The 16,255-nt window shown below is 40.9% G+C and overlaps 1 protein-coding gene across 1 annotated transcript in view; it reads left to right on the top strand.

The window, feature by feature from the left end:
* The first annotated feature begins 14,424 nt into the window (after window positions 1-14,424).
* The window catches only part of cobll1 (cordon-bleu WH2 repeat protein like 1), a 104,394-nt gene continuing 102,563 nt past the window's right edge, over window positions 14,425-16,255 (top strand). Inside the window, exon 1 of the mRNA XM_033024178.1 lies at window positions 14,425-14,999. Coding sequence (XP_032880069.1) covers window positions 14,953-14,999 — 47 coding nt within the window. The 5' untranslated portion in view covers window positions 14,425-14,952. The remainder of the gene's footprint in view (window positions 15,000-16,255) is intronic.

The following is a 16,255-nucleotide window of genomic DNA, read 5'->3' as shown; positions in this document are numbered from 1 at the left end:
TTGTCAACCATCCCCTTCATCCCTGTACCTTGTGTAAAAAAGTTTTTTGTATGTCATTTTGAACTGGTTCATGTTTGGACATTGCTTTAACTCCACATTCAAACTGTTCCACAATCCTACTCCACAGACCGAAATACAAAAAGTTTTTCTGGTCATGCGGACTCTTTGTACCTTAAAATTAAATATTCTTCTTAAATTATAACCCCCCACTCGCTCATTGAATAATTTTTGTATATTTCCAGGTAAGTTTTTATTTTTGGCCCTAAACATTATCTGTGCTGTTTTAAATGCAACCAAATCTGCTAATTTTAATAATTTTGACTGTAAGAATAATGGATTAGTGTGATCCAGATACCTGACATTGTGAATAATACGTATTGCTCTTTTTAGCAGAATAGTTAATGAATGTAGCGAACTTTTATAGTTATTGCCCCAGACTTCTGCACAGTAATTTAAATAGGGTAAGATTAGTGAACAGTAGAGAATGCGGAGTGATTTGTGATCCAGAACCTGCTTAACTTTGTGTAATACAGAAATGCTTTTTGACAGTTTGGATTGTACATGTTTAATGTGTGATTTCCAGCTGATTCTATCATCCATTATAACCCCAAGAAATTTATTTTCATGAACTCGTTCAATTTCAACCTCATTTATCTTTATATTTGCTTGTGTATTTGTTCTGCAATTACCAAATAAAATTATTTTGGTTTTGCTCAAGTTTAATGATATTTTGTTCCTGTCAAACCATGTTTTCAGTTTGCCCATTTCTTTTGTTATTTTATCCAGTAGTTGTTTTAAATTCTCCCCAGAACAAAAAATATTTGTGTCGTCTGCAAACAAGACCAGCCTCAAGGCATTGGACACATTACAAATGTCGTTTATATACATGGCGAATAGTTTTGGACCCAACACTGACCCCTGGGGGACACCACAAGCAATGTCCAAGCATGTAGAACTGTAGCTGCCCAGCTTCACAAACTGTTGCCTGTTACTTAAATAGCTTTTTATCCAATCCAGTACTAGACCTCTGATGCCATACCTTTCTAATTTTTTTAATAAAATATCATGATTGATCGTATCAAATGCTTTCTTTATATCAATAAATATCCCAGCTGCATATAGTTTATTATCAATAGCGTTTGTGATATCTTCAATTGATTCTATTATTGCAAGTGATGTTGATCTGTTTGATCTAAATCCATATTGACTTTCAGTGATTAGTTTATGCTTTTCTACAAATATGTCTAGTCTATTGTTGAACATTTTTTCTAGTATTTTGGAGAATTAAGGGAGTAAAGAAACAGGTCTGTAGTTTGTAAAATGATGCTTGTTCCCAGTTTTGTATATCGGTATGACTTTTGCTATTTTCATTTTGATTGGAAAAGTACTGGTTTGGAAAGATAAATTACAGATGAATGTTAGAGGGTTGGAAATCCCCTCAATGACCATCTTAACTAACGCGTTCAAATCAGTAGACATTTTGTTTTTATATGTTTTAACAATGTCCAACAGTTCTTTTTCATCTACTGCCATAAGAAACATAGAGCAGGGATTTCTCTCCAATAAATTCTCAGGAGTTTCTCCAGATGTCCCTGGATCAGGGATTTGTTTAGCAAGGTCTGGTCCAACATTTACAAAAAAATTATTAAAGCTATTAGCTACATCCTCCATATTATAATTTTCATTGTCCTTATCAATAAAATACTTCGGGTAGTTTGTTTTCCCCGGGCCATTTCTGATAATATTATTAAGTATACTCCATATTCTTTTTATGTTGTTTTTGTTATCATCTAATATTTTCTTATAATAATCTTTCTTGCTTGTTCTTATAATATAAGAACTTATTTTTGTAATTTTTATATTTATTTTCTGAATCTTTAGTTCTCTGCCTTATGAAATCTCTGTATAGTACTTTTTTTTTTTTGCAAGCATTTTGTAATCCCTTTGTAATCCATGGACATTTAGTATCTATTGGTTTTCTGTTATATTCTTTGATTGGACAGTTTTTATCATATAGTGACTTAAACATAGTAATAAATGTTTCATAAGCACTGTCAATGTCTCTTTTTTGGTATATTATGTCCCAGTTTTGTGCCAGTAAGTCCTTTTTTAGTGCCTTGATAGCGTCCTCCGATCTCACTCGTCTATATTCTGTTAGTTTGTATGGTTTGTTGTTCCTGTGGATGTAATCATAAACTATGAAAACTGACAAGTGGTCACTTATATCGTTAATTAATAATCCACTTACTGTTTTGTTTTCAATGTCATTGTTGAATATATTGTCAATGAGTGTAGCACAATGGGAAGTAATTCTACTGGGCCTGGTGATTTGGGGAAATAGACTCATACTGTACATTGTGTTGACAAAGTCTTCTGTAAGGTTGTGTTAGTATGATTCAACAAGCTCCATTTAACCAAAGTTTTTAATTAAGAATTGCAAGTTTATGGGCAAGGTAAAATGGCCAGAGTCCCAGCCGCAAATCCTTCCGTTGAGTCATTACTGCTAATTTATTGACTGCAGTCATTGTTTCAATCATTGCAAAGAGGAATTGTGATTTTAAAGAGACCAGTTTTATTAGCTGAAAAGCCCAGCTCGTTCTTGTTGGGTGTTTTTCTTTGGCAAGAATTATTTTGGTCGGTAAGGTTGAAATAATTCATTAGAGAGAGTTAGATTTAGCTCTTATGGTTAATGGAATCAATGGATATGGGGTGAAAGCAGAAACGGGCTTCTGATTTTGGATGATCAGCCATGATCATATTGAATGGAGGTGCTAGCTCGAAGAGCCAAATGACCTACTCCTGCACCTATTTTCTGTGTCTATGTTTCTATATTATAATATCAATCATTTTTTCGTGTTCCTTTTCACTAAAAGCATGTTATTCCTTTTCACTAAAAGTTGTTGTTTTAGAGTTATACAGCTCGGAAACAGATTCTTCGGCCCAACGCATCCATGCCAACCAAGCTGCACATCCTAACTAGTCATATTTGCCTGCATTTGGCCCATATCCATCTAAACCTTTCCTAGAATCTCCCAATGCTTGGACATCCCATGCTCCTTAATGTCCTGTAGAGTGTTTGGAGATTACTGTACTTGACAGGTATTATAAAAGTTTAAGATATTGTTGCAAATGTTGCTGTTAGTGAACATGACTCTGCAAGGCCATGTGTCACGCCATGAACAGCAAGTCAGTGGTTGGCTTGTAATCACTCTGCAGAGATCTGCTGTTGAGTTCATGTTCATAAGTTCCAGCAGCAGAATTAGGCCATTCGGTCCATCAAGTCTATTCTGCCATTCAATCATGGCTGATCTATCTTTCCCTGTTAAACCCATTTTCCTGCCTTCTCCCATAACCCCTGACACATTAGAGGGCATTAGCTGCAGGGAGAGTTTGAACAGACTTGGATTGTTTTCTCTGGAACGTCGATGGTTATGGGGAGACCTGGTAGAAATATATAAAATTATGAGAGGCATAGATAGGGTAGACAGTCAGAACCTATTTTTTTCAGGATGGAAATGTCACATTTTAGTGGACATAGCTTTAAGGTGAGAGGGGAAAGTTTAAAGGAGATGTGTGGAGAGAGTTATTTTTTACAGAGGGTGGTGGGTGCCTGGACCGTGCTGCCAGGGGTGGTGGTGGCGGCAAATGCAACATTTGAATGGAAATTCCATTCTCCTTAATATCCTGTATTGTGTTTGTACATTTTCTATACATGACTGGTATTATAAATGTTTAATATATTGTAGCAAACATTGCTATTCTGCAAGGAATGGAGGGATTATTGATTATGTGTAGGCAGGGAAGGATTGGTCTTGGCATCATGTTCAGCACAGCGGTTGTGGCCGATGTATCTTCTCTAGTATTATATACTGTGTCCTATGTTCTATCATCAATTATCTACAGTCTGATACATGTTCGATGTTCTATGATCTATGTTCTGTTCTATGTTCTATGATCTATGATCTATGTTCTATGTTCTGTTCTATGATCTATGTTCTATGTTCTATGATCTATGTTCTATGATCTATGTTCCATGTCTTATGATCTGTGATCTATGATTGATCTATGTTCTATGATCTATGATCTATGTTCTATGATCTATGATCTATGTTCTATGTTCTGTTCTATGTTCTGTTCTATGTTCTATGATCTATGTTCTATGTTCTATGTTCTATGTTCTGTTCTATGTTCTATTATCTATGTTCCATGTTCTGTTCTATGTTCTATGTTCTATGATCTATGATCTATGGTCTCAAATCTATGATCTATGTCTTATATTCTATGATCTATGATTGATCTATGTTCTATGTTCCATAATCTATGATATTTGTCCTAAGTTCTATGGTCTATGAACTATGATCTATGAACTATGTCCCATGTTCTATGATCTAAGAGGTGGGTGGAGACACTGTTTACTGTCTTGCTAGGAGCCCCAGCAGAGTGGGTGAAGGCAAAGCTCCAGGGAACAGTCACTAATTTAAACTATGCAAGGGTGATTAAGAATGTAAAATGTTAGATGTCAGTGACTCCATTGAGTGGGAGGATGAGAAATGTTAATCTGTTCAAGTTTATGAGCCTGACGATCACAATAACTTTTCAGAAGGCTCAGTAGTCTTTTCCATCTTTGCATTTTCTGAATAGCATTAACAATGCAGGACGTTGAGTCGCTAGTTCTGACATTTACACATTCAGCTTTGGTTTCACTCCTAGATAAAACGTGTCCAGATTACCAGAAGCCGTTCCCACTAACAGATATTATCTGAATTACAAACAAATTATAAAATATTTTATAGAAAATAATAAAACTCCAAAATTCATCTATTAGTCAACCCAGCAAACATGCTATCCAAAAGAAAATTTGCAATATGTTTCTCCCTCTTTAATTTGAGTGAAATGCAAATGCTGCCTGAACCGCTGAGTTACTTTGGCATTTAGTGTCTATTTTCGGTGTAAACCAGCATCTGCAGTTCCTTCCTACACTGAAATTTACTCACTGATTTAGTTCCTATTGTACAACTCCTCCCTTTGTAACAAAGACAAGAGATGTAAGAAATGTTACGTTACTTTGACCTGAAGCAATAGCTTAACATGATTCCCTTGTCATACATCAAGGGTTAAACAATGTAGCTCAAATTTTACTGGGAATAGGATCGCTAGTGAAAGTCCTATTAGTTTCCCCTTTGTGTATGTTATGCTTTAAAGGATTTTTCTTTTGCACAAGATTACTGGAAGTTTAGATTGATAATGACCATGCTGAACAAAAGGGCAGTATGTTTCCTGGAACGATTATGAAATAAACAGAAAGAGCAGAAATGTGACTCCACTCTTCAAGAAGGGAGCGTGCAAAACAAACCTTTTCACTATACCTCGGTACATGTGACAATAATAAAACTGAACACAAACCTAATGCAGAAACCTACCTGTACAGATCTTGCAGACGTACAACTTCTACATAGATTTAACTGTTAATCCACAAAGGTTTTTTCTAAGTCACACACGTGAAAAATATATATCTTCTAGATGCGCTGGGACGCATCCTCAGTGATGTGACCTGGGGTCATCGAATGTTTCTGATCTCACAACGTCAGACACCCTCGCCCAGGCGACCCAGCCGGGGTTGATCAGGCCCCGACTTGCGTCCCAGCAGCAACCGCCCACGGATCAGCCATCTTAATAACCACTCTGCAGAGGTTGGGAGATTCTAGTGCGTGGAGGGACTGGGCTCTGTGAGGTGAGTCCTGGCCGGGCTCCTCCTGCATCTCACCAGGTTCGAGGCCTGGGCGCTGCACCTCTTTTTCCTTCTCCGAGCATTTCATTCTCGCCTGATTTATTTTTAGGCCATGGTAGTTCATTAGGCCTTTCCGTAGCTTTATTGGGTGACTTTCTCAGGAGAATCTGCAGACAACTCTGACAATTAATAGCAGTTGTGAAAGTCTGCATTTTACATTAAACTTCTATGTAACTTTTCTTGTCAGGATAAACAAATGAAAATGAAACCTTTGCATATATCTCGGCGGAAATGCAAATATGAGGACATGTTCAACAGCATTTTAAAAATAAATGTATGGTGTGCTTTTATTTAACGTCATAGTATCATGCAACACAGAAACAGGCCCTTTGTCCCAACTCGTCCATGCTGACCAAAATGCTCCATCTAAGCTAGTCCCATTTCCCAGCACCGTAGCCCATATCCCCCTAAACCTTTCCTATCCCCATGTATCTGTCCAAGTGACTTATTGGGGAACACAGGGGGTAGAGCTTCTGCCTCACTGCCCCAGAGACCGGGGTTCCATCCTGACCTCAGGTACAGTCTGTGTGCAGTTTGCATGTCCCCCTGTGACTATCTGGGTTTTCTACGGGTGCTCCGGTTTCCTCCCACATCACAAAGACATGCGGGTTTGTAGGTTAATCGGACTCTGTAAGTTGCTCATAATTGTAGGGAGTGGATGAGCAAGTGAGGTAATATAGAACTAGTGTGAATGGGTGATCGATGGTCGGCGTGGACTCGGTGACTGTTTCCATGCTGTATCTCCAAACTAAAATTAAACTAAACTAAACTAAATGTTGTAATTGTACCTGCCTCAACTATCTCCTCTGGCACCTCGTTCCATTCACCCACCACCCACCAATTGAAACAATTGCCCCTCGAGTGCCTATGAAATAGTTTCTTGTTGTTTCCACACATCATATTATTTTCGCAGCTTCTATTGTTTATCCTAGGGATTGCAAACACGTTATTTATTAAAGAGAAACAAATTGAATTTTTTCTTCACCTCTTTCCTTATCACCAACAGAGGGAGGCAGTTGATCACACAATCCTTTAGTCCTTTAGTTTAAATTCTTGATCACTGCATTGTTTGTATCAATGTTCAAGATGGGTTTTATAAATAAAATATTGTGTAAACATTATCGTTTGATCAAGATTTCGAGCATGGTCAATAGATCTGCCATTCAACTTTATAAACCAAGTTTATATATTGAATATAGACACAATATGCTGGAGTACCTCAGCAAGTCAGGCATATATTGAATAATTGGCCCGACTCTGTGGATGGAATGGTTTAGGTTTAGGTTTATTATTGTCACATCTACCAAGGTGCAGTGAAAAGCTTTAGTTTGTGTGCTAACCAAGTAGATGAAATAATACTATGATGTAATAAAAGGGAACTGCAGTTGCTGGTTTATACCAAAGATAGACACAAAATGCTGGAGTAGCTATGCGGATCAGGAAGCATCTCTGGAGAAAAGGAATATGTGATGTTTCGGGTTAGGACCCTTCTTCAGACAGTACTATAATACTATACATTAATGCAATCAATCCAAATACAAATATAAAAAATAGAGCAAAGAAAAAGATACAGAGAGCAGCATATAGTTCTCAGCATTGTAGCACTGTCCACAGACAAAGTCCAATATCTGCAATGGGGTAGAGGTGAATCGGACAGAACCCTAGCTAATCGTAGCTAATGGAAGGATCATTCTGAAGTCTAATAACAGAGGAGAAGAAGCAGTTCCTGCGTCTGGTGGACAGGAGCAGGGAGAAGAAGTAATGATGGGGTTGGAACAAGTGTTTGATTATGTTGGCTGCTTTCCTGAGGCAGCGTGAAGTGTAGATGGAGTCGATTGTGGGGAGTCTGGTCTATCTCGTGGACTGGGCTACATCTACAACTCCATGCAATTTCTTGCAGTCTTTGGCAGAGTTGTTCGCAAACCAAGCTGTGAGGCAACCCAAGAGTATGCTTCCTACGGTGATGGTGAAACTGTCATGATATCATGTAACTAAGAATCATTGGGATTTCTACACATGCAAAGTTCAATGTTGAAATCTCAAAGTTGTTCTGACTGTGTTTTTGACGTATTCACCACTGCCATTAAAACGAGTCACTGAGTGGATGGAAATGTTGTTTCAGAGCTGCTCATTTCTGACGTACTCCACCCATAAACTGCTTAATTTTACACCCTTCACCTATTTCAAATTTATGTATTTTTTAATTTATTTTTTGATATACAAAAGACAATTCAGCATTGTAACATGAAGTTGGAGAAAGACAGTGCAGCATTAAAGGAGAGAGAAACAGTTAACGTATTTGTTCAAAATAATTCAACTTAGAAGATAGTACAGCACAGGAACAGGCCCATCGACCCACAATTTCTGTGCTGAACATGATGCCAAATTAAACTAATCTCCTCTGCCGGCACATGATCCATATCCCTCCATTCTCTGCATAACCAAGGACTGCAGGGTGGCACAATGGCGCAGCGGTAGAGTTGCTGCCTTACAGCGCCAGAGACCAGGGTTCGATCCTAACTATGGGTGCTGTCTGTATGGAGTTTGTATGTTCTCCCTGTGACCGTGTGGGCTTTCTCCGGGTGCTCCGGTTTCCTCTCACATCCCAAAGACATACAGGTTTGTAGGTTAATTGGCTTTGGTAAAACTGTAAATTATCCCTATGTGTTTAGGATAGTGCTAGTTTACGGGGTGATCGCTGGTCGGTGTGGACTCAGTGGGCCGAAGGGCTTGTTTCCACTCTGTGTCTCTAACCCAGGCACCATTCTTTTGTCCACTGTCTAATCTTGTTTGAGTGACTTTAATTTATTTTCACGTGTACTGGGGTACAGTGAAAAGCTTTTGTTGCCTGCTAACCAGTGGACAATACATGATTACAATCGAACCATCTACAGTGCATAGATACAAGATCTTTTGCCCAAATTCCAGATATTTGGTGTTCTGTAAAAATCTTAAATATTAGCTGAACATTGTGCTTGTTTGTTCTCTCGGTAATAAGGCAATAATGCGATTAAGTGATTTGGCATGTTGGCCTTCATCAGTAAGTATAGATGTTAGGACATTATGTAACAGTTGTACAAGACATTGGTGAGGCCACACTTGGAGTATAGTGTTCAGTTTTGGTCACCCTGCTATAGGAAAGATGCCATTCAGCTGGAAAGGGTGCAGAGAAGATAAACAAGGATGTTGCCTGGACTTGAAGGCCCAAGATCCAGGGAAAGGTTGGGCAGGCTAGAGCTTTATTCCTAGGAGTGCAGGAGGCTGAGGGGTGATCTTATAGAGGTGTATGAAATTATGAGGGGAATAGATAGGGTGAATGCACTGTCTTTTACCCAGAGCACAGTTTTAAGATGAGAGAGGAAAAATGTAATAGTAATCTGAGGCACAACTTTTTCACTCAGAGGGTTGTGGGTGTATGGAACGAGCTGCCAGAGGAGGTAGTTGAATATGTACAATAACAGCATTTAAAAAACATTTGAACAGGTGAATGAATAGGAAAGGTTTAGAAGAATAGATGTCAAATGTGGGCAAATATGACATAGATGGAGCATCTTGATTGGCATGGACAATCTTGGCTGAGGGCCCTCTTTCCATGCTGTATAACTCTCTAATTTATTAACAACAATTTTACTTTTCAACTTTCTGCATTTCAATATTCGATTTATATCTCTCCTGACTTTAGCTCGATAACAACATATGGAAACAAAACATTAATTAAATTATTTTGTTCAATGCTGGTGGTGGAGGAGGCAAATACGATGGTGGCATTTAAAGGACTTTTGGATCGGAACATGACTGTGGGGCGGGGAATGGAAGGATATGGATTATGTGCAGGTACATTAGAGTTGGTCTTGGCATCATGTTCGGCACAGACATTATGGGCCAAAATGCCTGATGCTGTGCTGCACTACATTCTATTTGGACATGGTTAAGTCATGCATCATCTCTATATTTGTTCAGTTTTTAAGTCAAGATTTTAGTTTTGTTTATTATTTACTGACGTACAAGAATGTGCAATAGAAATGATAAGAGAATGGAAACAAAATACAAATCTGTGATGGTTTGTTCAGCTTCAGTGGTCCCAATAAATTGAGCAGTCCTTAATCTCACTGCTCCACCAACTATTCTACCCAATGCGATAATGGTGTCTAATAGTATTTTGGATAGGTGCATGGATATGCTGGGAATGGAGGGATATGGATCACATTCAGGCTGTTGAAATAAGTTTAACTTGGTATTATGTTTAGTACGGACATTGTGGGCCGAAGGGCCTGGTGTTCTATAAAAAAAAGACACAAAGTGCTGGAGTAATTCAGTGGTTTTGGGGTTTGGACCCTTCTTCGGACTTGAGGGGATATTTTGTGAATCAGTCTCGACCAGAAACACCTATCCATGTTCTCCAGAGATGATGCCTGACCCACTGCCAGCACTTTGTGTCATTTTTTGAAAACCAGCATCCGCAGTTCCTTATAATAATAATAATAAATTTTATTTATGGGCGCCTTTCAAGAGTCTCAAGGACACCTTACAAAAATTTAGCAGGTAGAGGAAAAACATGTAAGGGGAATGAAATAAATAGTAGAGACATGACTAGTACACAAAGTAAAGACAGAATTCAATTCAAAACACAGATTATGTCTACTCCCTGCTTTTCTATGTTCTCCCAAGATGCTGCCTGGCCTGTTGAGTTCTTCCATTGAGCTGTACAGCTTTATGACTCTGTTCTAGACACAAGGAACTGCAGATGCCTGTGTACACAAACAAATACATAAAATGCTGGAGTAACACAGCGGGTCAGCCAACCTCTCTGGAGACCATGGATAGGTGATGTTTTGGGTCAGGACCATTCTTCAGACTGATTGTGGTGGTGGGTGGGGGGCACAAAGCTGGAAGAGAGAAGGGAGCAGGAAAACATAGAAACATAGAAACATAGAAAATAGGTGCAGGAGTAGGCCATTCGGCCCTCCGAGCCTGCACCGCCATTCAATATGATCATGGCTGATCATCCAACTCAGTATCCTGTACCTGCCTTCTCTCCATACCCCCTGATCCCTTTAGCCACAAGGGCCACATCTAACTCCCTCTTAAATATAGCCAATGAACTGGCCTCAACTACCTTCTGTGGCAGAGAATTCCAGAGATTCACCACTCTCTGCGTGAAAAATGTTTTCTCATCTCGGTCCTAAAAGATTTCCCCCTTATCCTTAAACTGTGACCCCTTGTTCTGGACTTCCCCAACATCGGGAACAATCTTCCTGCATCTACCCTTAAGAATTTTGTAAGTTTCTATAAGATCCCCCCTCAATCTTCTAAATTCTAGCGAGTACAAGCCGAGTCTATCCAGTCTTTCTTCATATGAAAGTCCTGACATCCCAGGAATTAGTCTGGTGAACCTTCTCTGTACTCCCTCTATGGCAAGAATGTATTTTCTCAGATTAGGAGACCAAAACTGTACGCAATACTCCAGGTGTGATCTCACCAAGACCATGTACAACTGCAGTAGAACCTCCCTGCTCCTATACTCAAATCCTTTTGCTATGAAAACAATGCTGCCTGACCTGCTGAGTTACTCCCGCACTTAGTGTCTTTTTTGGTAAACCAGCATCTACAGTTCCTTGTGTCTAGGAGATCCTTAAGCTTTTTGATTATTGACAATTCTATTCTTTGATCAAAAATAATTCTAAGAATTTCCTCCAAAATAAAACCTTAATTAAAGACAATATTAAACCCGATAAACAAATATATATTCCTGCCACAATTAAAATATTAATGGCTTCGATAGCAACAGACAGGTTCGTTTTCCAGCAGATAAGGGTAGTAACTCTAAACATTCCACAATACAAGGAATGTAGTGGTAGAGTTGCTGTCTTACAGCGCCAGAGACCCGGGTTTGATCCTGACTACGGGTGCAGTCTATTCGGAGTTTATACATTCTCCCCGTGACCGCATGGCTTTTCTCCGGGTGCTCGTGTTTCCTCCCACATTCTGAAGATGTGCAGGTTTGTAGGTTTAATTGGCTTCTGTAAAATTGTAAATTATCCCTGGTATTCAGGATAGTGCTAGTGCAGGGGGTGATCGCTGGTCAGCGCAGACTCGGTTGGCTGAAGGGCCTGTTTCCATGCTGTATCTCTAAAGTCTAAAGTAAAGTCTGAATAAATAATCATCAGCAGCTGATGTTTTGCAACAGCCGCATATTTTGTTGCAATAAGTTAAAGCCGGCAGAGGCAGCTGAAAAGCTGTAAACAAAGCATTAAGGTCTGATTTACAGCAAAAAGATGAATGGTTTATATCACCACTGGAATTTACAGCATTTCAGGGTCACTTTTGCATGTAAACCATTATTTTGTTTACTTTAGTTTAGAGATACAGCATGGAAATAGGCCCATTGACCCACAGAGTCCACGCCGGAGGAGATAGTCGAGGCAGGTACAATAACGACATTTAAAAGACATTTGCAAGGTATATGGATAGGCCAAATGTGTGTGTGTGTGTGTGTGGGGGGGGGGGGGGGGGGGGGGGGGGGGGTAGGTCTAGTATAGAATGGACATCATTGGCAGCATGGAAGTGTTGGGCTGAAGGGCCTGTTTCCACACTGTATGACTCTATGACACCAAACAAATCCTCTCACCCCCTTCCCAGACTCTGTGTTCAATAGATCCTCACCCTGGTCCACTCCTCATTCACCCAAACATCCTCTCTGCTTTCCCAACAACTTCCCATCCATACGCTGGAGATGTAGAATACATGGGAATCTTAGCCGGCATTGTCAAGTTGGGCTAAAGGGACTGTTTACTTGCTGTAGGACTCTTTATGTCAATGATAGCAAATGGAAAAAATCTTGCTGCACAGGAACATCAAAGCACTTTTGTGTAATAGACGCACATTGATTAATATCTAACACTAGTTACTATGCATTAGTTTTGGAAGAATAAGCCCAACTAATCGATTTTCTGGTCTATTTGCAGAACTGGCTGGCTCTGAAAGGAGAAATGTTAGAGATGTATCAGGTGATCTCTGGCACATTCTTCTGATAGGAGCGGCCCCGTTAAGAAGGCTTGCAGAGTTATTTCAAGGGTGTTTGAAAGCAAGGACGTCTTTGCATCATTACAGTAAAACAGAAAAGCGTCCCCAACTTTTTACTGAGCAATACCCCTGGTCTTCCCTGCATTTTTCACCCTGCTGGTAAACAAGGATTTAAAAGAAAAAACAAGCATTTTCACTGGAGTTAAATTAAACAAAATTCTCACTTTATCCGAGTTTAGCTTAGATTAATTTAGTTTCGAGATGCAGCGTGTATCAAACTTCTCGAGATTCAGACTCTGTCTGGAGAAGGGTCCCAGCCCGAAACATCACCTGTCCGTGTTCTCCAGAGATGCAACCGAGAACAGTGAGACCCGGTGTGGAGGGGGCCACTGAGGACAGAGGGACCCAGTGTGGGAGGGGAGGGGGGGGAGGGAGGCCTGAAAACAAAGAGGGATCCTGTGTGGGGGTTCCACCAAGAGAACAAAGGGGGGCCATTGGGACTACACTGTAACTTTGACAGTGCCCTATACGTGGTGATTCTTTGCATATGTTGTGTGTGGTATGCAAAACAATGAATATCACTGTGACGTGTCACATGTGATAATAAAGTATCATTTATTTATTCAAGGCTCTGAGGGTCTAGGGTCCTTACACCATTGGACATTGGGAGGTAGGGTGTGGTGGAGACGCCCCTCACACGGGTAGGGATATCACCCCAGGGGGCCACGTGAGTAGCAAGGATACGCAAAAATGCTGGAGAAACTCAGCGGGTGCAGCAGCATCTATGGAGCGAAGGAAATAGGCAACGTTTCGGGCCGAAAGTAGCAAGGGTGTTTTGTTTAATGTTGAAACAAGGAACGGCAGACGATGGTTTACAAAACAAGACACAAAGCGCTGGAGTAACTGAGTGGGTCAGGCAGCATCTCTGGCGGACATGGATAGGTGATCGTTTTGGTTCGACATCTCTCCTCAGTCCTTGGAATGTGCGAGGAAACCGGAGCACCCAGAGAAAACCCACGTGGTGAGAAAACCCACGTGGTCACAGGGAAAACGTGCAAACTCTGTACAGACAGCACCCGTAGTCAGAATTGAACCTGGGTGTCTGGCGCTGTAAAGCAGCAACTCCACTGCTGCGCCACTGTGCCACCCCTTTCTTTGACTGGATAGCAGGCAACAAAAGAGATTTTCACTGTACCTCGGTACATGTGGCAATAATAAACTAAACTAAACCAGTGTCAATATTTGATCTTTGTGCAGAAAAATGTGTCTGAATAAACAAAAGCTGGGGTACAATGTGTTTATCAAAACCTTGTCTGGTTGGGCCAGTTTTCTGTTGTCACTACCGATGCCTCTGGGCGCAAATGACTTCACAATTTGAAAAGTTGGTTATTTTAAAACTTTGCGTTGAGATTTAAATCGGATGCAAGCTGAGCGTTTCGGGAAACAGATTGTGAGCTGTCGGTGGAGATCATTTAAATTGAAAAAAAAATACCTCTCTGTGTGCTTTCTTGTGCATTTTATCCTGACAACGGCAAGAGGGGGTGGGTGTAAGCAAAGATCATAGAGATCTTTGGGTGTAAGTGCAGGTGGAGGCGGAGAGTGGCAGAGGCAGTTTGTGATCCTAGCGGTAGGAATTGGAAAACGCAATATCCTGGCAGGAACTTGAAGCAGGAAAGTAAAGGGAGTAATAAAGAAATGTATGCAAGTGCTCTGTGTTGCTGCGGTGGTTTGCAGGCAGGCTGGCTTTGTACAGTCACTGACACTCGCTTCTTGGGCCGTCCAGCAAGTCAGGGATACAGGCAGAGTGCTAAGCAGTGGTGAGGAACGAGAGGGCAGTTTGGAAAGTCTGACTCCTTGCACATGTTATGGCTTGAAAATGTTTGCAGGGGGCGGTTGAGAGGAGTTTGTGCGGAGTGCGGAAGTGGGAGAGATCTGGGGCTGGCTAGAATTCATCCAAGGTGCCTGTAGGACACACACAGCACACTCTGCCACCGCTAACACCAGTCACTTTACAATTGCAAGCGTCCGAAGCCTCCTAGCCCCGAATGGTGCCCTTCCTCGCCGTGTTTCCGTTTGCAGTCGTGAATAAGAGGGAGAATCCATTCTGCTGACGACGAGTTGTGGAATTGCTGCTGAGAGCGATGGAAGTTCACAGAGCTGGCTCTGGAACTGTGCCCCTTCCCCCTGGGTAAGTCCGGTTTAACACTCCCCACTTATCCAGCATCCTTACAGTTTAAACGAGATGTTCTTTTTGTGTGCATTGGACGTTTAGTGTGGAGCTAACAGTGCGCCCGCAGTCTGTTCATTGTTTCGTGGCCCCTCTCGCACTCTCCCACAGCCCAGGCCAATCAATGCATGTTGCAAACTAGAGATTGCAACGCTAGCCTGTGTTAGAATGTGCTATACAATGACCACGGTTGTAAAATAAAATGTTTGCGGTGCATTAAGCAACTGCACCATCCCACCAACAACTAGTGAGCAGTCCTAACCTCTCATCTACATCTTTGGAAACCCTCGGATTATTTTAATCGGACTTTACTGGACTTTATCTTGCACTAAACGTTATTCCTTTTATCCTGTATCTGTACACTGTGGACGGCTTGATTGTAATCATGTATTGTCTTTCCGCGGACTGGATAGCATACAACGAAAAGTTTTTCACTGTACCTCGATACATGTGCACTGAGGTACAGTGAAAAGCTTTTTTTGTTGCCTGCTATCCAGTCATTAAAAAGACAATACACGATTACAATCAAGCCGTCCACAGTGTACAGATACAGGATAAAGGGAATAATATGTAGTGCAAGATAACATCTGATTAAAGATAGTCTGAGGGTCTCCAATGAGGTAGATGGGAGGTCAGAACCAAAGATCCTATAGCGGATCTTTGGTCAGAACCGCTCTCTAGTTGGTGTTAGGGTGGTTCAGTTGTTTGATAACATCTGGGTGGAAACTGTTTCTGAATCTGTAGCCAAATTTGTAGAATTGTGAAAATATATTGGAGGTGTGATTAGATTCCACACGCATAAGTGAAATGTAGAGTCATAGAGGTCGAAACAGGCCTTTTGGCCCACCTTGTCCGTGCCGACCAAGTCGGCATACTGGGCTAGTCCCATTTGGCCCAAATCCCTCTAAACCATTGCTATCCCCATATCTGTTCAAATGTTTTTTAAAAGCTGTAATTGCAGCCGCTTTTGTAGCTTCCCCTGGCAGCTCGTTCCAGATACGGACTTAGGCCTGCGCTCTCTAGTTTTAGAATCCTCTACCCTGAGACTAAGAAGACTAAGTGTTCACATTACCATGCCCCTCATGATCTTACACACCTCAGTAAGGTCACCCCTCGGCCTCCTACGCTTCAAAGAAAGCCCAGCCTATCCAATCTCTCCCGATAACTCAAACACACAAATCCCAGGTAACATATAGTGAACCTCTACTGCACTCTTT

The sequence above is a fragment of the Amblyraja radiata genome, chromosome 7, assembly GCF_010909765.2.
Source record: "Amblyraja radiata isolate CabotCenter1 chromosome 7, sAmbRad1.1.pri, whole genome shotgun sequence".
NCBI lineage: Eukaryota > Metazoa > Chordata > Chondrichthyes > Rajiformes > Rajidae > Amblyraja > Amblyraja radiata.
Note: the sequence above shows the minus strand (reverse complement) of the source record. Positions and strands in the feature narration are given on the sequence as shown.